The sequence below is a fragment of the Balearica regulorum genome, chromosome 3 (assembly GCF_011004875.1).
Source record: "Balearica regulorum gibbericeps isolate bBalReg1 chromosome 3, bBalReg1.pri, whole genome shotgun sequence".
Classification (NCBI taxonomy): domain Eukaryota; kingdom Metazoa; phylum Chordata; class Aves; order Gruiformes; family Gruidae; genus Balearica; species Balearica regulorum.
The window spans coordinates 113,699,397-113,723,853 of record NC_046186.1 but is presented as its reverse complement, the minus strand read 5'-3'; the positions used below and the strand labels follow the sequence as shown (position 1 = coordinate 113,723,853).

Genomic DNA, 24,457 nt, shown 5'->3' with positions numbered 1-24,457 from the left:
TGAGTAAATTTTTGAACTTTTCAGACAAGGCTTGTCTTTAAGCTCACTACTACCCCCCAAACTGTTTGCCTACATTGCTGCATTACTTTGCTCACGTTTGTGAGTTTTCTTTCAATTGCTGGTTGTTTTTATTTTTAATAAAAAATATATTGCAGAATTTAATTCAAAGGACAGAAGTATGATAGTTTCAGAGTACATGCAGGATTCTTCCCACAACTTCCCTAATTTTTCACAAGATGCAAAATAACCCCAAACTGTACAAGTCATCGGCCCCAAACAACACCACTTACCACAAACGCAACACACTATCACAGTAAGTCAAACTACTGTTAGTCAGGACACACAGTTTAAGTATTCTACATAGATAAACAGCAATTAGTTTGCTTTTATGGAAGTCAGGGTAATTCTTTTTCCCTGGCAAATCATCAATGCAGCCACCAGTTAAGTAATATGTTACAGAAGTGACCCATTAATAAAGCCTGTGACATTGGTAGCATCTGAAATCACAAAATAATTTCTGAGATTTTAGTACAATTTTTTTTCCAGATAACAGCTGAGAAATAGAAGGTGATCAGTCTCTATGAAGAGGGCTATCAGAGTTTTATAAACTAAGGTGTAATCATATCAGACTTTGGACTTTGCAAACCGCAGTAACACATTAACAACTTCAACGTTCATCCCATATACAACTTAATGCTACAAATACAGTAAACAGTAGGATAACAGACCAAGGAAATTCCTTGACACATGATAAACAGGTCAAGGAGGCCTAAGTTAGTCTTGTGCTTTATTAAAGTCAGAATAGTAACACAGCAGTATATATGAGAACTATTTTTTAAGAGTCTGAAGACGACAAACTGCACCTCTGCAAACCCATTTATTGAGTATCATCAGAGAGAATCCATGAAACTTTTGTTTATAATGCATTGTCATATCTATGACATATTTCATGTCTGCAATACCAGCCTTAGGGTCACCTATAAACATGGTTATCAAGACCATTGTTGACAACAATGTTGCCAACATTGCTGGCAACGCGTAAGTGCTATTTTGTCTTGTAGGCATATAGAAACTAGAAGTTACTATGTCTTACATAGAAATTAAAGAATAATTTGGTCTCAAAATTACACAGTATTTTTCTGAGATTCTCATGTTAAATCCCACCTGCAGTCAAGAACCTACGGGGGTGGCGGGGGGGGGAGGAAATCACACTCAAAAAGGATATTCAACCATAGCTTGTATTCCATTTCTCTTGAATATAACAATGCGCTGAACTTTTCCAACAGGGTTGCACACAGTATACAAGACATCCTAAGGAAGAAAAAAATATTTGTCAGATGTGACATTGTTAACACTTTAGGTCCACAGAATATTTTCTTGTGTTGGCATCTAAATGAAAAGAAAAGCAAAGAAAAGGTTTGTTAACTTTTCACTTATAACTTTCCCTATGCAATTCATACATTTATGATTAGCGTTTTTATGGATCAATACAGCACAGGCAGTCAAATCTGAAAAAAAGGAGAAAAATTCTACAAGAAGTACTCACGCAAACATTAGTTTAACAAGTATCTCCAATTGTGTTAAAACACAGTAACTGCATCCATGTCTCCAGCTGTGCTCCCTTTTAAGCATGCACTGCAGTAGTTGCACCAAAGCAGAGAGACAAACTGACACTGTAGTTACAGCACATTTCATTTTATAAGACTCTAGCAGCTGAGGGGTTTTTTTAATTGTTCATGTTCATTTTCAGAAGAGTAATCCAGAGTAGTCCATAATGTAAGCTTAGGTAGTTTATCAAAAGGAGAATTTCAATCATATTCACCTGAATTGAAGACACTGCAAGTGGTTGCTGTGCTTCTCCACTTAAGGCAGAGAAAACTTCAGACAGGAAACACTGGATTAATGCAAACTCATTGTTAATGCTCTGCTTTCATCAGCATTTGGCTATATTATATGGAACCAATAAAATTCAAGACCATCTTCAGTGCCGCAGGGGAATCGAACAATAAGGAGAAAAGCTCGCCTTACTGCACATCAGGCCAGGCTACTGATGTGGTGCAAGGCGTATCTCAAACAGTCAAGTACACATAATAACTCAGACATCATGGTACCAGAAAAGAGTCTCCAGCATTAATCTGGCCAAGAAAAATAGTTTGTTTTAGAGTGGTCATACACCCATACTCAGAAGTCCCGAGACTCAGGCTTGAGGACCTGAACAAACAGGAACTCTGATTTCTTGAAACAATTCACCTGTTAGATCATGTTCAAACAGCTAAAAGCTAACCCTAGCAGGCAAAGGCACTGGCATCTCAGTGAAACACTCCACCACAATCTATTTTTCCCTTCCTTTTTTATATCTAAACCAAATACTTCCAAAATGCTCATTCTAAGATCTTAGTGAACATCCTCAGGTTTATTTGGGGGAGAAGGGGGAAAGGAAGTAGGTGTAGTATTTATTACTATATTCTGCAGAATAGCAGAGTAAGTGGGAGGCAAAAGGTTGGGGGGGCATGCTGGAGTTCTTAAAAAGAAAACAAACACACACACAACAAGAAACTAGAAAAAGAAGATGTCTTAACGCTGGCTACAGTTGCAGTGGTGTAACTCCTGACTTACATAAAGTACCATAAGCTTTAATATACGGGCTTATTACCACTAAAAAAAAACAAAAACAAAACCTCAACCACAAACCAAAAACACTGTCCATGCTCAGGGGCCTTGCTATACACACTCCAGAGTGTTTTCCATAGCTAAATGAGTAAGCAGAGGAGATTGTCAACCTTAAGTTTTCAGAAGATGGGCACATTTTTAGAAAGGATTCAAGCAGCCTGAACCCCTAAAAAATATTATTTATGAGATCATTTATACCTATATTTTCTATGCACACTCAATAGCACAAACAGCTGCCCTCCATCTCCTCTTTTTTGGGAAACAAGAGTCCTGAAAACTTTTGAACTCCAGATGACATTATTTTTCAGGCATATGATGTTCTTTCACAATTTGTCTCACAAAATATTTCTTCACAGTCACTTAATTTAAAAAAAAAAAAAAAAAAAGAAAGAAAGCTCTACTCAAAATGCCATCAGTGTCAGTTAGCCAGCAGGCACACATAAGGGCTTTTCTTCTTTTAAATTCAACTACTTTAGACTACCAAATCAATCAAGTGATTTACAAGATACAATAACATGGGATATTTCAAATAAAAAATTAACACTAGCACCATATACGTACTAGAATATCATAAGAAAGGAGGTGCAACAACCTAATGTCAGAACAATTTGGTAGTTAAGTTTAAATCATTTCCATTGCCAAGGCATACCACGCCTCCTCATGCATGTACAGAAGGTTTAGAAGGTAAGTGAGAACTAAGAGGCAGAGGTATAGCTGAATGGACAGACTGCTGCACCAGGGATCACTTTGAGAAAGTCTGTTTGAACAGACAAATTTGTCTGTTCTTACAGACAAATCCCCGACAAAGTTCTGCCCACAGATAAGGCAACTGTGAAATAGAACTTGAAAGACCTATATGCAATACCTTAGACAAAACTTTTTTCAAAACACCAACCCCCCCATCACAAAGGGGTGGAAAGCAATTAGGAATTAAATACAGTTAACTTGCCTTTCTTGCCCTTCACTGCCACACCTCTCTAAATAAAAAAACCTGCCAAGGAACGAAGCCGGTCACAATTGTAATGGAGGAAATGAGCTGCATCAAAATTTTAGAACAATTTAGTTTTTTCCACAAGATGCCCTTGAGCAGACCAATTTCGCTGCAAAAATTGCATCTTGTTTTGAAAGAAAAGCTCTTAAAAACTATGGAACAGTTTATCAAAGTTATTCAGACTTGCCACTTAAAACCAGTTGCAATTTTTCATCTATTTCATCTAACTGTACTTCAAATTTAAGGAGAGAAAAGTATTGAAGAGGCGGTGTTGGGCTTTGTGGATTTTTGACTTGTTTTGGGGGGGGGGGGGGGGGGGTGTAATTTTTGTTTTGTTTTTTAAATAATGCAGACTTTGCCTGAGGCATGTTGGAGCGAGTCCAGAGGAGGGCCACGAAGCTGATCAGAGAGGGCTGGAGCACCTCTCCTGTGAGGACAGGCTGAGAGAGTTGGGATTGTTCAGCTTGCAGAAGAGAAGGCTCTGGGAAGACCTTATAGCAGCCTTCTAATACCTAAAGGGGCCTACAGGAAAGATGGACGGGGACTGTTGACAAGGGCATGTAGTGACAGGACAAGGGGTAATGGGTTTAAGCTGAAGGAGGGTCAATTTAGATTAGATGTTAGGAAGAAATTCTTCACTGTGAGGGTGGTGAGGCACTGGAACAGGTTGCCCAGAGAGGTTGTGGATGTCCCCTCCCTTGAAGTGTTCAAGGCCAGGTTGGATGGGGCTTTGGGCAACGTGGTCTAGTGGAGGGTGTCCCTGCCCATGGCAGGGGGTTGGAACTAGATGATCTTAGAGGTCCCTTCCAACCGAAACCATTCTATGATTCTATGATGATTCTTAAGTTATCTGTTTCTTGAACCCGTTGGCCAAGTGAAAAATTTTTATTCCTCTCATCACGTTCCTAGCTGTTACGGGTACAATTGCTCTTCCCAGTTGCTATGACTCTACTAGTCAACACTATCTTCAATGAGCTCTGATGCCTGCAAGTAATTTTGGAAATCTGTCTGCTCATTGGTATACTCTAGTCAAACAATTGGGGGCAGTGGAAAGGAAGGGGGAGACGGTTCTTTGTTTCTTTGATTTCAAAGAGGAGCCACTGTGCTAGAGGCTTCATCCTCAGAATTTCCATTAAACTCTCCTAGCCCAGAACAATACTTCTGCTACCAGTTTTCTCAAGCGTCTACATTCAACTCAGCTGCTTATGCAAGCCAAATTTAAAATGCATGAATGAAGCATAGTTTCCAAAGTTTGTATTATAGTCACATGCAAAGAATAACTTAGTCAGTGGATTTGTTCATACAGCTCAAAGCAGGTGTAATTTTAGACACTGATGAAAAAGCAACTCATACCTTGCCATGCTTTTCTATAAAGAAAACTGACAGGAGAAAGAAAATTCATCATCCTCTAATGAAGGAACAGGCAAAAACCTGTTGATATTCACCATACAGTGAAGCAAAAAGCATGACATGGAACGGACTGCTTGAAGTCATTTCAGGAATACTAAGTTTCAATCAATTTGCTAACATAATATACAGCACATTAAACAAAACTTAATACTTGCCTTAAATTATATGATTTCACACAACCCACTTTGATTGATCCATACTATCCTATATAATTTCCTAAGAACAAGTAACTTGTATCACAGTATTACAAGTCTGCCTAAAGCAGACTTTTTACATTTTTCCTGAAATATTTCTGTGCAATTTTACGTGTACTATAAAAGCTCTATGAAAAATATAAGCATTCAATGCATGAGAAAGGACGCATTCTTAAATACTAGCAAAAAAAATGTGTATCATTAAAAATATGCATGTGTGCCATAAATATATGGCAATAAATTAGGATGCAAATGTATCTATGGTATGAGTAGAAATACAGAAAAGTAAAATGTATCAGCCCAAACAAAAGTGAGGAAGATTCCATCAAGCTAGAGTTCATCAACAGATGAAGGTTTCAACTTTCCACAAAGGAAGTACTTAAGAATGAAGGACTGTAATAAAATAACCCCTCCTACTAGAAAAATTACTTGCTATTTAAACATACACCCCTTGGAGCCTAAAAGCTAAAGGACATTCCTGATGTTGTGGCAACATATTTGGAAATATTTCAGAAACATGTAGTAACTATAACATTTCAAAATCCTGACCACTGAAGTGTTTAAATGTATTGCAAAATATCTGTACAACAAGACTGAGTTGCCTCAAAAAACTGTTTTCCAAAACATGTATGTTACTTTCAGGAAGATGGTGTAAAGCTCTGGTAGGTGAATTTACGTCCTGACTCAGATTAACAGTGTACAATTTTAACAAATAGTACACAAAGGAAATGTAAGAGAGATTGCTGCTCCCTGCCTTTAAAAAAAAAAGAAAAAGAAAAAAGAAGAAACATACCACTGTAATTGGGTAGAGAGGATTCTGAATTGACAACAGGAGAACTTTATTTCCACCAGATGGGTCATCAGTGTTCCCTGGCCGAGTAATCCTCTTACTTGTTGAATAGTTGAAAAAGGCTTGCTGACCAGCAATGTATACAGGTTCATCTGCTGCAAACGTTACACATTTCTTAGCACTTTCTACGTTTTCAAATTCCACCAGAGCCTGACGCTTAAATGGCATCATCATGACATAGCTGGTGAGAGAAACATTACAGTAAGTTTTCCTATATGCTCACTCAGAACTACTCCAAAGTCCTGTAACTGTCCATGTTTTTTTCTAAACAATTCCTAACAAGGACATAAAAGGAAGGTAGGTCTCCTTGCTCGTGCTTCTCAAACCTGGTCAATACATTTCTAAAGCACTTGCACAGAACAAAGAAATGCAGCTATACCATGAATAAGTAATAAGCAGTTGTTTTCCTGAAAAAGTTTAATGCATAAAAACATTCAACCAATATAACAAACAGTTAAGAATTTACTAACTTACCAGAACTACAATTAGTATTAAAAAAACACTTGCTAGAGCCTTTTATGAAGTAAAGGATCAAAGTAAATGCAAACTATAAAACACGTTCAAAGCTGATACACAAAACATCTTCGCTGGTGCTAATAAATTTAAAAATACTATTTTTGACACAAAATTATCTTAGAGGAAATAAACAGAAGTATTCTAGTTAACCAAATTCAGACACAGACAAACTCAAGAACCTTTGTCAGCTAGTTAAATTTTTGAAAAGTAAAATTCTCAGACTAAAATGTAACTATTTGTATTCCTGAACAAGCTTGTGCTTACTTTATTTTTTTTAAGATACTGGTAGATGTATAATTCAATTATTTGAATATTAAGGCAGTGAAAAATACTACTGTACTATTTACAAGACCCTTCTGACTTCTATATGTGCAGTTACTTGAAAAGAAATGCATGTTTCCAAAAAGAAGCACTGAAAACTCAGAATAAGCTGGCTCTACCCATTCACCTTTACTATTTTGTTCACAGATGAGGAATCTTTAGGCTGTATGATCTGTGAAGGGGCTTTCTCTGAATAGCCACCTCATTCTGAAGATCGTAGCACATCACAAGCACTACTCCCATACAAAACCATAGGGAAAAAGCATCATCTGCTCTGTTGCCTATCATTTTTTGTATATTCACTTATATCAAGACAACCACCCTCCTGCTGTTCTGCAATTCAGTTTAGCTACAGCTCATTTTAAGGCCAGGACTAGCTGTGCTACTAAAGTCTGGTAACAGACACTAGGGCATGCAGACAGCGTAAGTCTGCTTGACCAGACTTGCCATGCATAGAAACACAGAATCTTCAGGCAGCTAGAAAATCTTCATGCTTTACTATTAACTAAGTTCTAGATTTCAAATGGCTATCATAATGTATTTAAAGAGGTCCAAGAGACTTTTAAATAACGCTCCCAATTTGTCCAGAGACATGACTTTATACTGCTTGACATACCATATGGTTCCAAACTTTTCAAGAGCTTCCACAAGATCTGCTTCCACAACTGATTCACACAGCCCTCGGACATGGACGACAGGAGAAACAGAGACTTTGTGATGACTTCCCCCAGCATCCTGGCAACAAAATGACATTTTAAAATTCAACACAGAACAAGGAATAATGCTATCACTAACTAAAATTAAATATTTGGCAGACACAACACTGGGTCGAGAAGCAGCCATCTAAATGTACAATCCAAGCATATTTTAAATCATTTAACTTCTTTTTCCAAACAGATTGCCAAGTTCAGTTGCTGAAGACTATTTAAAATAAAACGCTTTGCAGATTTAATTAATGCGTTTGCACAGTCAAGATTTTTCTAGTATAAAATAAAGCCTATTTAACACTTGGTTGAATTGCAGGAGGTCTTCCACCCTATTCATTAAAAGCATAAAAAAATATACTTGGACATGCACAATAGCTAAAGTATTTCTGACATCCTGTTTGCTTCTGCCAATATTTGTTTGAGACTGGCTGAGGGGATAAAAAGGCACGACAAACAAGGGCCATCAGTAAACTCAATGAAAATGTATTATTTTCCTAACGTACACAGAGCTGTGCCCCACAATGCAAGAAAATACTAGCTCTGTACTATACTTGAAATAAAGCCAACCTCCCTTCTAATTCTGAACACTCTTTGTACATGGTTTTAAAAACTCGCAATTTCTGTACATATGGGCACCCTCTCTTTTTCACCCCAAGGTTGACTACCATTAACAGATTCAGCCATTGTTCATTAGCACACAGAATTCCCAATATGGACATTTTTTCAGAGCTGCTGCTATGACTTCAGACAGTCTTGGTTCTGTATGACTGAAGAATTCAGGTTGGAATCAGCTCATCTTTCTATGCAAAACCTGAAGCAGGGCTGAAATTTACCTTGTATATTCTAAGACAAAAAAAAGAATCAAATTATCTAAGCCAATAATGAGAGACAATCAAAGAAAGATTAGAGATAATAAAGGGCACACTAAAATATACTGTAATTACCAGCACCCAAATTTCATGCTTCTAGCAGCAGCGTAAAGTTGATGTATTCAAATTTAGCAGCTACATCAATGTGTTTGATCTAAGATATCAAGTCTTGTTGATTTTTCATTTTTGCATAAGTAGTATAGCATCTTCTGGAAGAGAGAGATATTCTCATTTGTAGCACAAAGGAGCATTCAGCTCCAGTAATTAAATAATCACAGATTGCTACTACTGCTACAGACGTTCTTCTCTTCCCTATCCGTTTGAACTACAGATTCAAGGAAAAAACTCATTCCAGATAACTACAAACTGAGTCTTGCATGTAATTCAACTGCATTCCACACACAGCTCTCCCAAAACAATTATGTATCTCTTTTCTTTAAATTGAGGATTTGACCACTCTGAAACAAAAGCCAGCACTCCAGACTTCATCAGACATCAGAACATTCTGCTGTGTAATTTTTTAAGCTTTAGCTTACATTTTGTTCATTTGCAGTATAAGAGTATTTTAAATGGTAACACATTTCTTTGAATAAGAGCTATGACAATTGTGGGAAAACACCGCTAGTGATATTTGCATAAGATACCATATATCCTGAATTAATCAGCTGAGGTCTACAGTAGTAGCAGTGATCAAAGTAGTCATAAAAGGTTAATACTTTGAACTGCAAATACTTAGGCAACTGCAGAAGGAACAGAACTACACAGAGGTTTATTTTCAGCTTATATGTTCTTTACCCACATACACACTTTTCAAAGCTGTAAGCAGCACCTAAGAAAACCTTCAAAAGAAAACTAACAATAATTACCAGTTTTTCCTGCAAAGTCTAGTACTCTAAGGGATTAAGATAACAGGCACCTTTACTTTATTTACAGTCTACAGAACAATTAGAAGTTATTAAATTAATTATTCATTGCCCTGCATACTTGTTACTATATTAAGATCCTAGTTAATGCTAGGGATATGCATTTTTTTTTCTTTAACGCCTTCAAGATCTCACCTAAAAATATTTCTGTCTAATCAGATGGCAAATATAAGCAATTATTTTCTCAGTGAAGCAGACTCACTACAAAGAGCTACTTTAGTTAAAGTCAAGCTTTACATCAAGTCAAGCTTTTCAGAGAGTAGATCATAATGGAACAGCATTTCTCCATCCCTCCCCTTCCCAGTTCAATCTTTAGTTTGTGTTTCTTTGTCACACATTTTCCTTTGTATTTTTATTTATTAGCTGTCCATTTAAGCTTGCCTACTGAAGATATAAATCTAATAGTACAAACTCTCTCAAAAATACAGACTTTTCTACTTGCATCTTCAAATCCATTATACATGAGTTATAAACACATATACAGGTGTCAACACTTCTGGAATTATTCTCAGAACCATCAGCCAACACAAATTTGCTTTCTTTTGCAGTGAAAACAACACTTGTCTTCCCAAGTCAAAATTCCTTCTCCTATAACACCACATAGAAAGTATCCTTTACTAGGGTGTTGTACAGTAAGATACTTAGCAAGAATCAAAAGTCATAACACTGCTGCTATATAGTAGTAACTTACACAGAAGCTCAAGAACCATGGAATAAAAAAAAAAAAATTAAAAAATCCCAAACAGAAAAAACAAGCCACAGAACAACCCCAAAACAGTGAAATCTCAGTCACCTGCCATAAAATTAAGGACTTATCGACATAGCATTTCATAAACTAATTTATACAGATAAAACCACTGAGCTTATAAACGGCCAAATCAGAGGGCCTCTGCTTTACTCAAAATAGTTTCTAACCAGCAGCAGTAAACAGCAGCACAAGAATCAAGCATAAGTCAGTCCTGAGCCAGGAAGCCGCAAACTAACATTCACAGAGCATACTGGTGAAAGACATGAACATGTGCCATAGGCATATGTTTGAGTGCAAAAAAATCTTCACGAAGGGCAGACATATATATTACTATCAACAAGTTTTACAGCTACCAAGCTGCAATAACAAGCAACTCTAGAATGATCCTTGATTTCCTCTAAAAGAAGAAACAAAACCACTAGACCACATGAAAAAAATCAAATGTGTCTGTAAGTGTAAAGCATCTTCACAGCTAAAGTCAGAACATACACAACTCATCCAACTGCTGCCATAATTTCTTCCCAGAGATGAAAAACGCAGGATTTTGACCAAGATCTCACGGTCACTGCATCTTGAAAACTACACGTGCTACAGTTGGCATCCAGACAAAGGTTACATCAAAGCATCTGCTCACATACAGATTAACCACCACCAGTACTTCTATGCTTACAAAGGAGTCTTTCAGTAATTTGAACTCCCACAATGGCACAAAAGCCCCATACAAAACTCCAACACGACACTTGCACTCCACCAAAGCCAGGAGAACATATTAGCTAACGTTACTGCTGTACTCATTAATATATATGGCTTAAAGGTTTTTGAAAGCTCAATAAAAATTTCTTGAAGAATCATTAGCTGGACAGAAAATGCAATTACTAAACAGATAATAGAAACAAACTTCCTTTCTAGGTGCTCAAGACCAGTAACAAGGACAGAAAAGATTTCCCTCAAGAAAGAAGCTAGGAACATAGAAATGCTTAACAATGAAACCGAACTTCTGTAGAGAGCCGAGGCACAAAGGGAAGTGCTGACATAACCAAGCAGATGAAGCACAAACAAGTTACTTCTCATACATAAGACTGCAACAGAAGCAGCTTCAAAGAACGGCTGTAGCATTTTAACATTCATTCTTGGGTGACCTAGATAGTTCTAGACAACATTTTAAATATAACCCTGGTTTCTTGCCAACAAATTATGATCTGCCATTCTGAAAAGGAAGAAAGTCATCATGGGCTCTAGGATGATGTCTCTCTTGCTCAACAATTCCAGATTAGAGAATTTTTTCACCAACTGTTTGCACGTAAATGTGTGCTTTATTCTTTCTCCAGAGACTTTCCAGTCAGTATATTCACCTTAGTTCTATTTGTACTACCTTTTTTTGGACCATCTGCTCCTTTACCATTTCTTTGCTTACCTCCTCCATCTCTCTTTTGCTCCTTATGGCAAAAGAATGGCACTCCTTCATATTCTCTCCCCCTAGGTATCTAAATATACTGTTATCTTATTTCTCACCGTTCATGTTATCTTATTCACTCTCAACTTTTTCCTCTCACTGCATCCCTCCTAAATACTCTGAAATTGCTTTTATAAATATGACAGAACTGGGGGGGGAAGCCCCAAAAGGTTGCTTATTAGGCAAGTGCCCAAAACTTCATCAATGCCTAACTATGGACTGATCTGCGTACAACTGTCTTGCACGATGTCAAGAGTAGCTAAAATTACCACACTATAAAGGCAAGGTGATGGTACACAACACGTTCCCCAATAATCTCAGTTCTGCCCACTGGGATGGTCTGATGAGGAAAGGCTTTCATAAGCAGATACACAGCACTTCATGCACACTCTTCAACTGCTAGTTGTACTACATGTTGATGGCATTACTTAAAGCTGTTTGCCCTGTCATACATCATCCCTGCTGATCGCACCTGCCTGACTTGAGCAGTTCTGTCTCCTCCCTGCAGAGGTACAGGAGACACCTCTCTGTGCCACCTGGAACTCCTGTAGCTTTGCAGTGACAACAGTATTTCCAGCACACAGTGAAGTAAGATAGTGTCTCAGAAGAATCAAACAAACAGGACAAAGCTCAGGTTCCATGGCAGGAGAAGAATACACCAGTTTTGTATATCCTGGATTTTTTATTGTTGTTGTTAGTGGTTGGTTGGTTTTGGGGGCTAAGGGGCATTTAGGCAGGAGAAGAGGGTTGAGGTTAGTGACACCCCATATTCTGGAAGGCTACCTGGCAATTTAGTTTTGTTCTGAATGTGGAGTTTGGGGTATCATTTCTCTTGTTTCATGCATACCTCTTCCTAGCACTCTCTAGCACTGTGTCTTTTCAATGATTACAACTTCTACAGAATGGAATATGGGCACCCTGGCCCCTTCTGCTAATTCTGAATCTACCCTGAAGTGGTCAGGCAGTTGGACTAGATGATCGTTCTATGTCCCTTCCTACTGAAATACTCTATTCTACTTTCCTCTCTTCTCAGCACAATCTGAATATCCCGTTAAAAAACAAAACAAAACAAAAAAACCCCACAAAACCAACACCCCAAAACAAAACCACACACAGCATCAGGAGATTCAACCTGAGGTGCTGAAAGTAGAACAACACTGAAGGTAACAGTTACTTTTTTTGATGGAGGACAAAGAAGGGAGAATGATTTACATTTATTCCATAACCAATTTCTAGGATGTACTTCATTTAAGAAATGTATATATGAACAAGTCACTGCAAAATAGATCAAGATCTGAACTCATTGCCACCTAGCTACTGCTACCCCAACCGTCTGTGATAGACACGACACAAATGAGTTGCAGTGAGCTGCTTTCCATCTACCGCAAAGCAAGAACACTGCATGTAGGAAGTTACAGCACAAGTACCTGAGAAGCTGCAAGTTCACATCCCTGTCTTATCTTGCGGTAGCTTGTAGTTATGTTTGTGTATTTAGACACCACATCTCACTTCCCCAACTGTAAGAAAGGGGATTATAGATCTTCCTCATTTCATAGAAATATTTAAGAACAGGTATGTCAGAGACAGTGAGGCAAGTGGATGCCACAGAAAATACAGGTTTGTATTTATACAATGTTAGTCAATGAAACTGAAATTTAAGGGAGGGAGAGGGGATACAGCTGAAAGGCCCTCCAAACACCTTCAAACACAGCTCTTAACCCACATTCTCCCAGTGTCCTGACCCTCAGCCACACCACAATACTAACTCCTGTGCCAAGGCTTCACCACCACTCAACATTGCCTCTGCAAAAGTCATTCTCCCAAATCATACTCTCCCACACAGAATACTTCTGCAAGACCACTTCCTACTCCTCCCTCAGTTGACATTCTGGTCTGTTCCTGGCTTTCCCTGCTCCTCAGCCAGAAGATGAGCCATGAGGAAGAGGGTACACACCTCTGGGCTATGAGGAGTGTCCACACAACCAGGAAACAAGAGGAAAAAAGAAAAGCAAAACAAATACTGGTTTTCCCCATCTGGATCTTGCATACAGACTTCTGGAACCCATTTGAAAAAAAAAAAACCAAAAAAACAACCTGAAATTTAGAGGCATGAAGGGCTTATTCAACCCAATGAAACAATCCCAGAGGAACGGGAAAATGCCACAATAATAAATATAGAGCAGGAGGGAGACTCCACCAACCTGCTAGCAGGATACTACCACAAAAGCTTTTATACAAAGCTGGTTTTATACGTATAATCCATATGAGTGTATAGTTTACTGATATTCTAGGACCCAGTCCATTTTCCCATTTCTCCTTCTAATTCCCCATTCATCCTATTTCATCTTCACTTCTTCTTCTTCTGCTCTCTTCTGAGCAACCCAGGATACTTAAACTTCTTCCCTCCTCTCAGTCTACCTTCATCTTCTATGTCTTTGCCCTGAACCACATACAACTTTTATAAGCTAAGAACATTTCCCTGGAGAGAAATGAATAAGATATATTACAGAATAAGTAAGTTTCCTGCACATTTTAAAAGCCCCACATAAAATTATTAACAGAAGTGCTGAGTTGTTCATTTTTCACATATCCGCTTGATCTTATAGCTTATTCTTAAGAAACTAGTTTGATCTCTTTTATCGAGACAACTTCTGCCTCTCCAATAATGGACCTGTGAATACAGCTTTGCCAATAAATCACCAGAGTCGGTGACCATGCACCTCCTCGAGGCATGCTGCAACCAACACAAGAAGCTGCCTAGAAGTCCTCATGCTCTCAACTTGCTACAAATTTGTTTCAGTTTCTTTACTCACAACACTGAGCACATGCCATTCTGGAAATCCAAAAAGTAAAGTTAAAGGCATACTCCGTGCTTGTGTTACCTAAAAGGACAGGGCACTGTGTCCTGCACATTAACTGGGATAAACTGATACTGAGGTCAACATGAAGACAATCAGAGCCAGAACTGAGAATGAAGGGGAAAAAAAAAAGAAAAAAGAACTAGCTGATTTGATAAAATACTGCAGAAAAGAGAAAAAGCAAGAGCAGTATCTTGTTCCTACTTGAAAGACTGTGTGATGTCCAGCTCTCCTACATGACAAAATTTCAAGATAACTTAAACAAGCATATGGGTTTCATTCAGAACTGGCCTTTAAGACAGAGCACATTGCTAAGCCTCCACTGCAATAGAGACAATGCTCTGTCACAAGAAACTAGAATTAAAACAGTTCTCTCCGGAGATGTATCTTTGTTCCACTTTATTGGGGAACTTTTGTACTAGTTTAGCAGGTAACCTCTCCATCAAGAGGTTTAACTGACAGAGAGATGGTAACAGCAAATGCTCTCTCATTTACTTATTCCTTTTAAGAAATCATAAAACAGAGGTATTCTAAATTTCAATGTCTGCCATTAAATCAATGTTTTCTTGATCTTGCTTTTTCAAGTAAGAAACAGAACCATCAAGAAGAAAAATGGTTACAATCAGCTGGACAACTAGTTAGCTAAGAAATCAAACAGTAGACAAAAGTATTGTTAGTCCAAATTCAGGTATCAAGGACTATCTTGATACTTAGATACAAAATAACAAAGAAGAAAAGGTACATAGCAAAAAAACCCCTAGTGAACCAACACGCTTATTGGCATTCACGGAGGAGGGAGAATGTAGAAATACAAGTAAATTTAAAAAGGAGGCAATCATTTATGATCAGCCTTATCACCGTACGCTGCCAGACACAAAGGTAAAGCAAAAGGATGAAAGAAAGCCTCTGCTTTGCTTTCTTCCCCCACTCTGTATTTCTATAGTTACACTCAGCAACAGGGCAAGCACAAAACTTGCAACAGCAATATCCCAAAAGGCAACAAGCTGCCCACAGGACAGACAATCTCAGACCTGCAAAATCCATATCATGTATATCCAGCAGACTGCAAGCTCAGTCCCTTAGAATCATAGAATGGTTTGGGTTGGAAGGGACCTCAAAGATCATCTAGTTCCAACCCCCTGCCACGGGCAGGGACACCCTCCACTAGACCACATTGCCCAAAGCCTCATCCAACCTGGCCTTGAACACTTCCAGGGATGGGGCCTCCACAACCTCTCTGGGCAACCTGTTCCAGTGCCTCACCACCCTCACAGTAAAGAATTTCTCCCTAACACCTAATCTAAATCGACCCTCCTTCAGCTTAAAGCCATTACCCCTTGTCCTGTCACTACATGCCCTTGTCAACAGTCCCCGTCCATCTTTCCTGTAGGCCCCTTTAGGTATTAGAAGGCTGCTATAAGGTCTTCCCAGAGCCTTTTCTGCTGCAAGCTGAACAATCCCAACTCTCTCAGCCTGTCCTCACAGGAGAGGTGCTCCAGCCCTCTCTGATCAGCTTCGTGGCCCTCCTCTGGACTCGCTCCAACAGCTCCATGTCTCTCTTGTACTGGGGCCCCCAGAGCTGGACGCAGTACTCCAGGTGGGGTCTCACAAGAGCAGAATCATCTCCCTCGACCTGCTGGTCACACTAGTTTTGATGCGGATATAGTTGGCTTTCTGGGCTGTGAGCACACATTGCCAGCTCATGTTGAGCTTCTCGTCCACCAGCACCCCCAAGTCCTTCTCCTCAGGGCTGCTCTCAATCCATTCTCCGCCCAGCCTGTATTTGTGCTTGGGATTCCCTTCCCCAGGCAACTACGGTGAGAAACAATTAGCCGCTAACCCTGCGCACGCCTGCCGCGGGGAGAAGGGAAAGAAGGACAAGACCCAGCCTGGTTCCCTCCCCTCCTTTCCCGCCCCCCGACCCTGAGGCGGGGGGAGAAGCGCACCCCCACCGGAAGCGCGTCCATGCCCGGGGGAGAGGGCCAGCGGGCTCCAGTCTCGGGAAGGCCGCGTGGCCGCGGCTGCCCCCCCCCCCCGCGGGAGGCCCACCTCCCCCTCGCCCGCCACCCCGCAGGGGAGCGGGGAGAGCCCCCTCCCCCCGCCGGGTAAACAGAGGAGGGGGAGTGTCACGAGCCTCGCCCCGCGGGAGGGGGTGGGGTGGGGCGGGCGGCTCGCAGGCCCCCTCCCCCGCCGGCATCCTAACGGAAGGCGCCCCCACCCCGGCGACCGCCGCGTCCCTCACCCCGCCCGAGAAGCCTCCCCCGCGCGGCGGAGGGGGCTTGTCCCGTCGGGTCTCGCTCTCCTCCGCGCCGCTGTACTCGATCTCGCCTTCCTCGGCAGCGGCGCTTGGCTTCAGCCGCTTGGCCTGGCTCTCGTAGGCGCCGTCCTCCTCCTCCTCCTCTTCCTCCTCGTACCGCTCTCCAGACGACGGCGACGACATGGCCGCGAGAGAGAAGGAATGGCCCGGCGGGGGGGGGTGGCAACAAGGGAGCTGGGACGGAGCCTGGCAGCGGCGGCGAACGCGAAAGATGCTCTGCGCTCCGTTCCCTCGCACACACCCCTCCCCGCGCCGGGAGCGGGTCACGCCTCCCCGCCGGCCACCGGCGCCACGATTGGCTCGGAGTCGGGGAGGAGGCGAAGACGCCGAGGCGATGGGCCAGCAGGCATGCCCATCGGGCGTCGCCAGCGCGGCGACTGGCCGACGAGCACGCCCGTCACGGCGCCGCGAGGCTGCCTCGGCACCGCCCCCCTCCCTCCCCTCCGTCGCGGTTTAATGTCTGAGGGCACGGGAACGGGAAGGCGGCGGGCGTGCGGCGGCCGGTCGGCGCGAGGGTCGGCGGGGGCGCGCGCCCGCGAGCAGCCGCGCCAAGGGCCCCCGAGGGCCCGGCCCAGCGCCCCCAGCCTGGGAACCTTTTCCTCGCCGACCGCCTGCCCCCCACCGCCTTTGTCTCCTTCCCGGCGCTGCCGGCTGATAAAAGGCGGGAGGGGGAGGGGTGCGCGCCGAGGCGCGGGTCCCGGTGCTGCACGCCGCTGGAAGCGGCCGGGCTGGGCAGCGCGGCCGGTGTGTCCTGTCTGCCAGCTGTGAGCGCTGCAGCCGTGAGTTGCCAAGGTCACAGAGCCCTCCGGGAGCCATGAGGCCGCTCCCGAGGCATCTCCTCACGCACAGCCGTTAGCTCCGCACCTCGCTCTTCGCCCCTGGCCCGTGAAGAGGAAGCTCGTGTGCTTGTTCACATAGGCCGGCGGGGTCCGGCGTTCACCGGGGGAGAAACAACACCGAACTAAATGTGCTGCCTACAAGCTCGATGAGCACGGAGAGCTGCGTGGACGGTTGCGTTCGTGTCCCCAGGGCGCTGTTACTGGCACTAGCATTTCTAACCGTGTCAATGTGTGCTCATAGGAGCGCACTGCATTGCATACGCGTCTGTTTGCTGGCAGTGCAAACAGTAGGTGGGTCTGCTCAGGGTTCCTTCTTCAGGGAGATGTTGCTGAAAGCGGCTCTTGGAGCCTGTGCCTGTCTGCATAGAATGAGAGAACCATAGAACAGCACAGGCTGGAAGGGAGCTGGAAAGATCGTCTTTTGTGGGAGGGAGCCTAGAGGAGATTATCTAGCACCCTGTCCAGTCACATCTTGAAAACCTCCCACAATGGGGACTCTACTACGTCCCTGGGTTCCAGTGATGGGTGGTTCTCGCTGTAAAAAGAATTGTGTTGCCCCTTGTCTTCTCCATGTGGCTCCTTGTGAAGAGAGAGCCTCCATCCTCTTTGTAGCAACTCTTTAAGTACTGGAATACTGTGATGAGCCCCAACCCCCCCAGTTTTCTTTCCTCCAGGGAGGTAAGACCTAACTCTTTCAGTCTTTCCTCATAGGGCAGGTTGCCCTGCCCTTTCTCATCTTCGTGGCCCTCCTTTGGACCCTGTCCAGTCTGTCCATGTTCTTCTTGAAATGTAGGGAAGAACTGGACACAGCTCTCCAGATGCGGTCTGACAAGCACTGAATAGAGTGGGACGATTACATCTCTATCCCTGCTAGTAATACCCCTGTAGATGCCACCCAGGATCTGCTTTGCATTCGTGGGAGATGGCAGAGTATCTGGCCTCCATCTTCAGAACAGAGAAGGACAAAGTCAACTGTTCATTGTATTTCAAAATCAGAGCTTGTCATCATGGAGACAGATGTTCTCGGTTGCACAACAAACCAACATTTAGCCAGGAAGCGATGGTGTTGTAAGCTTGCCTGTAGTAGACACCAACCAGTGCTAACTTTCAGACCATCTAGATTCAAAACATCTATCGTAACCCCCAAAACAGTGCACAGACAGCTAACGGCTCACACTAGCATTGCCCTCTAACACTACCATTGCCCTCTAGAACACTCTTGAGTCAGCACACTGCTGACTGGTGTTCAGCTTGTTGTCCACGAGGACCCCCAGGTCCCTTTCAGCAAGATGCTCCTCAGCCACACAGGTCCCAGCCTGTACTGAGCTCTGTGTTTATGTCATCCCACGTGCAGGACTTTGCACTTGTCTTTGTTAAACTTTTCTTCCTAGCCCACTTTTCCAGCCTGTCCAGCTCTCTCTGTATGATACCTCTCCATTCTTGTGTGTCCACCTCACCACCCAGTTTAGTGTCATCAGGAAACTTGGTGAAGGTGCTTTCAATCCCATCACCCAGATCATTTGTGAAGATGAACTGCGTGGAACCCAGTGTCAATGCCTGGTGTCCCCACTGGTTAGAGGCTGCCAGCCTGAGTAAAAAACATTGATCACCACCCTCTGACTGCAGCCTGTTAGTCAATTTTCTATCCATCTTTCTTCACCTATCCAATCTGTATCTTGCCAGTTTGTCCAGGAGAAGGCTCCCACATGGATGTGGGCACAGAAAGATGACTTTCAGTGTTGTAAGTAGCTTACAGGACTTGCTAGCTGAATTAGTTTCTGCTACTGTGGCTGCCAAACCCAGGTGAACGTGGAGTGGAATCCTGCTGAAAGTCAGTCAGCAGAGAATGGGTATAGGATTGTACAAGTAATTGCTTCTCCAGTTGAGCAGCCAAATAAAAGAGAGGGAAATAATTCAGAATCCAGTCAAAATAAATGTTACTCATTTCTTCTTGTTTCGGTGAGGGGGAAAAAACCCCAAAAACCCCACAGCTGTATCAAACAAAACATGTTGTTCAACATGAAATGGTACTTGTAAGCTAGAAAAGAAAGAAAATGGCTTGCTGTTTAAACATTTTCTATTACCCTGAAACCCAGCGGTAAAGGCATTTCTCCAAGAAGTGGGAGGATGTTCAGTTTCCCATTCTGCCTGACATGATTTGAATCTGCATCTCTCAGGTAGCTCATCTAATCATCTTATCTACAAACACATACATTAGATTTAATTTAACTTGCTGTGTTTCTCACCTTCTTGTTTTTCCTTTGGTCTTTGTTTCTTAGTTTATGTTTTTCTTTCAACATTTCTTATACGTGTACCTATTTTTCACTGATAACAAAAATTCATTACAACTTTGAGAGAATACAGTCCACAGGGCTGAAGCTGTACATACACATCTGTTGTAGGTTCAAATAGTCAATGAGGAACATGCCATCTGTGAACATTAAACTTACTTTTCTTGGCACTTGACTTATTTAGAAATACGCTGCCAATATTTCTGCTATGAACAAAAATGCTTACTTGCCAGATGAAGTTTCTAGTAAATTAGTTTTATGTGCTAGAGCTCTGGGATTTTAGCAGACATTTACACCATACCATTGCAAAAAATAACAGCCTGAGAAATCACAGAACATACCAGAGTTATGGTCAGAAAATGGCATTGAAATGCTGCAATAATTAGATTTTCTGCACTAACTAAATTTTCTTTCCCCCCCCATGTATTTAAAATTACTTTTCTGAAAATGAAGAAATGACTTACTGTTTGACCAAATTCTTATTTACTGAGTATTCCAAGAAATGGAAAAGTTTCAGCATGCTTCTGTGCAGCACATGGGCTCCGATGTCACTTGGTAGCAGACCCTACTTTGCTGACTTAATGCAGTATTTAATTATTCCACAGTGGAGATGTTAAGGTATTTTTCATATTTAAGTTGCAACACTGAGGCTTCTGCACTAAGCTACCGTGAGCAGCCTTGGAGCTCCTTCTGTCTGTGCTTCATGCATACAAAAGAAGGGAGGGAATATGGAAATATATCCCAGTTATGTAAGTTTGAAACTGAGCATCTGACTCAGCAGAAGGATTTCACTGTTATGTTGCTTGTCAGACCTGCTTCTGCTGTATAAAAGAGAGAGAGATGAAAGGTGCTTATACTGCCGAAATAGTTCTTTTCATACAGTTTTTATTACCTGGAGCTTATAAACTGAAGTCATGGTTTTAGTCCACTATCCTCTGCTAAGAAAAGCAATTATTGTGATTTACTTACCACTGTGCAGTCAAGTACAACCACATAATGACATGAAGAGCAGAACAATGACATGAAAACAAATCCCCAAACCTGGAAGAAATTTAAAACACCTTAACAATGCATATAGTTTGGAAGTACGTGTTGTTACTAGTACAATTTTCTCTCCTTTTCCTGCCTTGTGTTTCTTACATCCTTTACTGTAATTTATATTACTTTAAGCTATTAGCTGATTCTAGCAAAGAATGTTTCTTACCATGCTAACACATTACACTTCCAGTGCTAAGATCAGTGTATTTAGATACCATGGGAATGCAAGTAACCACTAGAATAAAAGTGAGAAACTGTTTTAGTTCTCTTGGCCATAAGGGAAAAGTAATTAGCGTAAGTTGATCCAGTAATTCATAGTGGGATGTTAACAAGAAGGTGATACCTAAAATTGGTCTGGATACGACTTTCAACTGTGAGGTGAAACTCGTCCTTTAGCCATCACACATTTCTGTGCTGAGTGTCTTAGGGGTGATATTGCACTAAGACCTGATCTACTCTTTTCAGCTGAGCCAACAAGAGGTGACATAAAAACGGCTCAGCTCAAAGGTACTGGAGTATCCTGTACTGGAGAGCTGCCAGCAGTGGGTGCATATAGCAGCACATGAAAAATAGAATGCACAGAGTGAGCATTCCCAGGTATTCTTTCCAGTTTCCAGCTGTCAGCAGTTTAAGGATCTTCTGAGTCAGAAGCTGCTTCCATACCCTTCTGTTTAATAGCCTTAAGCTGGCTCTTGCCTAGCCTTTTTTTTTTTCCCATGTATACTTTTTTGCTTCCATACAGTTTCTTCTGTAGTGATCAGTTCTCTGACATCATTATGTCTCACCCCCAGGTTGCATGTTTTCACATGCACGTTTGATGGAAACCAATGCCAGGGACTTTCCTGGAGCTTGAGGAGAATCATAAGTAGACATGCAGCTTGTGGGGAAAATGTCAGCACACTTCTCAACACATCGACAGGAGGGCTGTTAGCCACAGTTCTTCCCCTCTGGTGTGTTGTGTCTGCTGCTGACACAAGCTGTTGCAGCTGAGGGCACGTAACTGCAGAAGCCTCAGTCAAGGACTGAAACCAAGAAAATGCCATTTTGAAGGAAAAGTATTTCACCACAGGGTGAGATCAGTATAAATGGAGAGCTCTGCACAGCTTCCCTGCCACAGTACAACGCAGAAGGCATGCCACAGGGGAAAGCCATCGGGATACTGTGGGAGGAGTACGACCTCCTGAGCCCTACCTGTAAAGGTGCCTCAGTGGCTCATGTGAGCATACGTTGGTGGCGAGGGAGGCTCTGCAGCTGCAGGGTTTCATTCTGCAGTTCTTCCTCAGCCAAAACTCAGCTGTTCTGACCAAGGGGTCTTGTCTTGGAGGGCAGAGCGCCAGCTCTTGGGAAGTTTTGCATCGCTGGAGTACGCACGTTCAAGGCTTAAGACCTCCCTTCCAACAATATTGTTTAATACGGCTTTCCCACATGAATCATTTTGATTCATCTCCTTTTACCAAACACTCAGAGCCCACTGACAGTCAGTGGAATCACAAAGTAACACGTAGCACGATGGTTGAATGTGAAGTCTGGCATGTAGCAATGCGAAGGAAGGTTACGCTGGTGTTCGTTATGGACAGCTGAGGCATGAATGTGCAGGGGTTTTGTTCCTTTTTTTAATTTAGTCTCAACAGCTTAAGAAATTAGTGCTCTCACCACCCTCCTGCTGGAAGTCACCACTACCTCAGCTGCAGAGGGATGGTGAAAACACCAACATACCTGGACAAACTGAACTGGAAAATTTTTCTCAGTTCTTATTTTTTATTGTTTTGATTTTGATTTATCTATGCTCTCCTCTAGGCTGGACAGCACTTACAGCTCCTTGCTACTTGCTACTCTTTTCAATCCACCAGCAGTTTATAGACCCCTACATTTGGGTACTCATTACAAGACTTCTGAAGCCAAAAAACAGAAGTACGAAGCATGCAATAAACTAGTTATTGTCAAGAGAAACTATGACTGCTCAGCGTGTTTGACACTGGCTTGAATACCTGAACTGGTGTACACTTGGGTCAATAAACAGCTGTGGTAGAAATCAGATCCACCGACCAGTAAGGGCGTAAAACCATTGCCTTACATAGCAGAATTGCCAAGTCTTGCACTATTACCAGCACTTTCAAAAGAATTACAGATGTTGTGATATTTATTGTTTCTTAAAGCATCAGACTCCAAGTGACTCCAAGTTTAATTTTCTAAGTAAACTTAGAGAAGTTTACCTCTGCCTAGTCAGTACTTCTGAAAAAAGATTTTAATTCCTTTGATAGCAACTGAAAAACATGATTCTTAAATGCTCCCATGCCAGGGTCAACCCAACTGTAGTCAGTTCAAGTACATGATCCATAAAATCTCGTAAGCAAGTCTCAGATTTTCTTTTGGATGTCCTGACACGAAGTTTTCAAGTGTTTGAGTTTATTACCACTGCTCTTCTGTATATACAGTCAGTGTGCACACACGCATCGTTTAAAAGCGATGATGCTGCTTTCTCTCTCCTCAGACCAACGCAATACTAGGCAAGTCACTTAAACCAGTTGCTAACAATCACTAACTGCTGCTTCCTGATTTTCTTACACCTGAGCTGACAACCTGAGAATTAATTTTCAGAACTGAGTGCTGAATAAAATTGCATTATCTGTGGAATCAGGCTTTAAGCCTTTCAAATGGTCTCTTGAAAAGTATTAAGAATACATCTGGCCAAAAACTGTCTACATATCAGTCCTCTACCTCTGCAGCAGACTACAGCACCTGCTTCACCTCACATGGCAGTGATGCACTTCCCTACGGTAGTGAAAAATACTCAGAAGGAAACAAGTCGTTCTTTTACCAGCGGAAGAACTGAGAAGCCTGCTCTGGGCACAGCCTGGGCTCCCTGCATGAGTGGGAGGAAAGCAAAGACTGAGCACTTGCTTGCTCCCTTGCCTGTCCAATGGCACCAAGTGAGCCTGAGGCCCCATGAGCAAATGAATCGATGACTGTAAAATTAAAGTCTGTATCGCAACAAGTTAGGCATGAGGGGACAAAATCAGCCTGCATTTGCAACTTTTGTCTTGGCATTTTCCATTATGTATGTTTTTGACTTTACATGCTTAATTCTTTTTCTTTGTAATCTCCAGCATGTGTGTTTTCCCTCTGTTAAAAGGAGAAAAAGGCAATCTGACAGGTCATCCTGTAGCATTTTTCAGATCTCAGTACAGCAGAGGTACACCAGCAGACCAGAGCCACTACACTTGTTTGCGCTAGTGCAGCCACAGCAGAGATAAAAATGCCAGTGTCACAGCTCTTACCCAGGTACAGAGTCCCTGGAGGGGTGAGTGGTGGTGGTGCTTGGTTTTTTACCTTTATCATTTGCTTGGTTACCAGCACTCATTCTTGGATGGACAGTGTAACATATCTGTCTAGTCAGTACTTCCTCTCTCTGGTTCAGATCACCTTTCTCTGCACAAATACTAGACACCATTTGTTCTTCAA

The 24,457-nt window shown here is 42.1% G+C and overlaps 2 protein-coding genes across 2 annotated transcripts in view; one reads left to right on the top strand and one right to left on the bottom strand.

Annotated features, from left to right (window-relative positions):
- HNRNPLL (heterogeneous nuclear ribonucleoprotein L like) overlaps positions 1-17,040 on the bottom strand; it is a 28,361-nt gene extending 11,321 nt beyond the window's left edge. The window contains exons 1-4 of the mRNA XM_075749597.1: positions 16,753-17,040; positions 7,569-7,687; positions 6,059-6,296; positions 1,226-1,311 (exon numbers count right to left, since the gene is read on the bottom strand). Of these exons, the coding sequence (XP_075605712.1) occupies positions 1,226-1,311; positions 6,059-6,296; positions 7,569-7,687; positions 16,753-16,950 (641 nt within the window). The 5' untranslated portion in view covers positions 16,951-17,040. The remainder of the gene's footprint in view (positions 1-1,225; positions 1,312-6,058; positions 6,297-7,568; positions 7,688-16,752) is intronic.
- A 393-nt stretch (positions 17,041-17,433) lies between these two features.
- GALM (galactose mutarotase) overlaps positions 17,434-24,457 on the top strand; it is a 30,743-nt gene continuing 23,719 nt past the window's right edge. The window contains exon 1 of the mRNA XM_075749589.1: positions 17,434-17,771. The gene's annotated coding sequence lies outside the window, so the exon portion shown is untranslated. The remainder of the gene's footprint in view (positions 17,772-24,457) is intronic.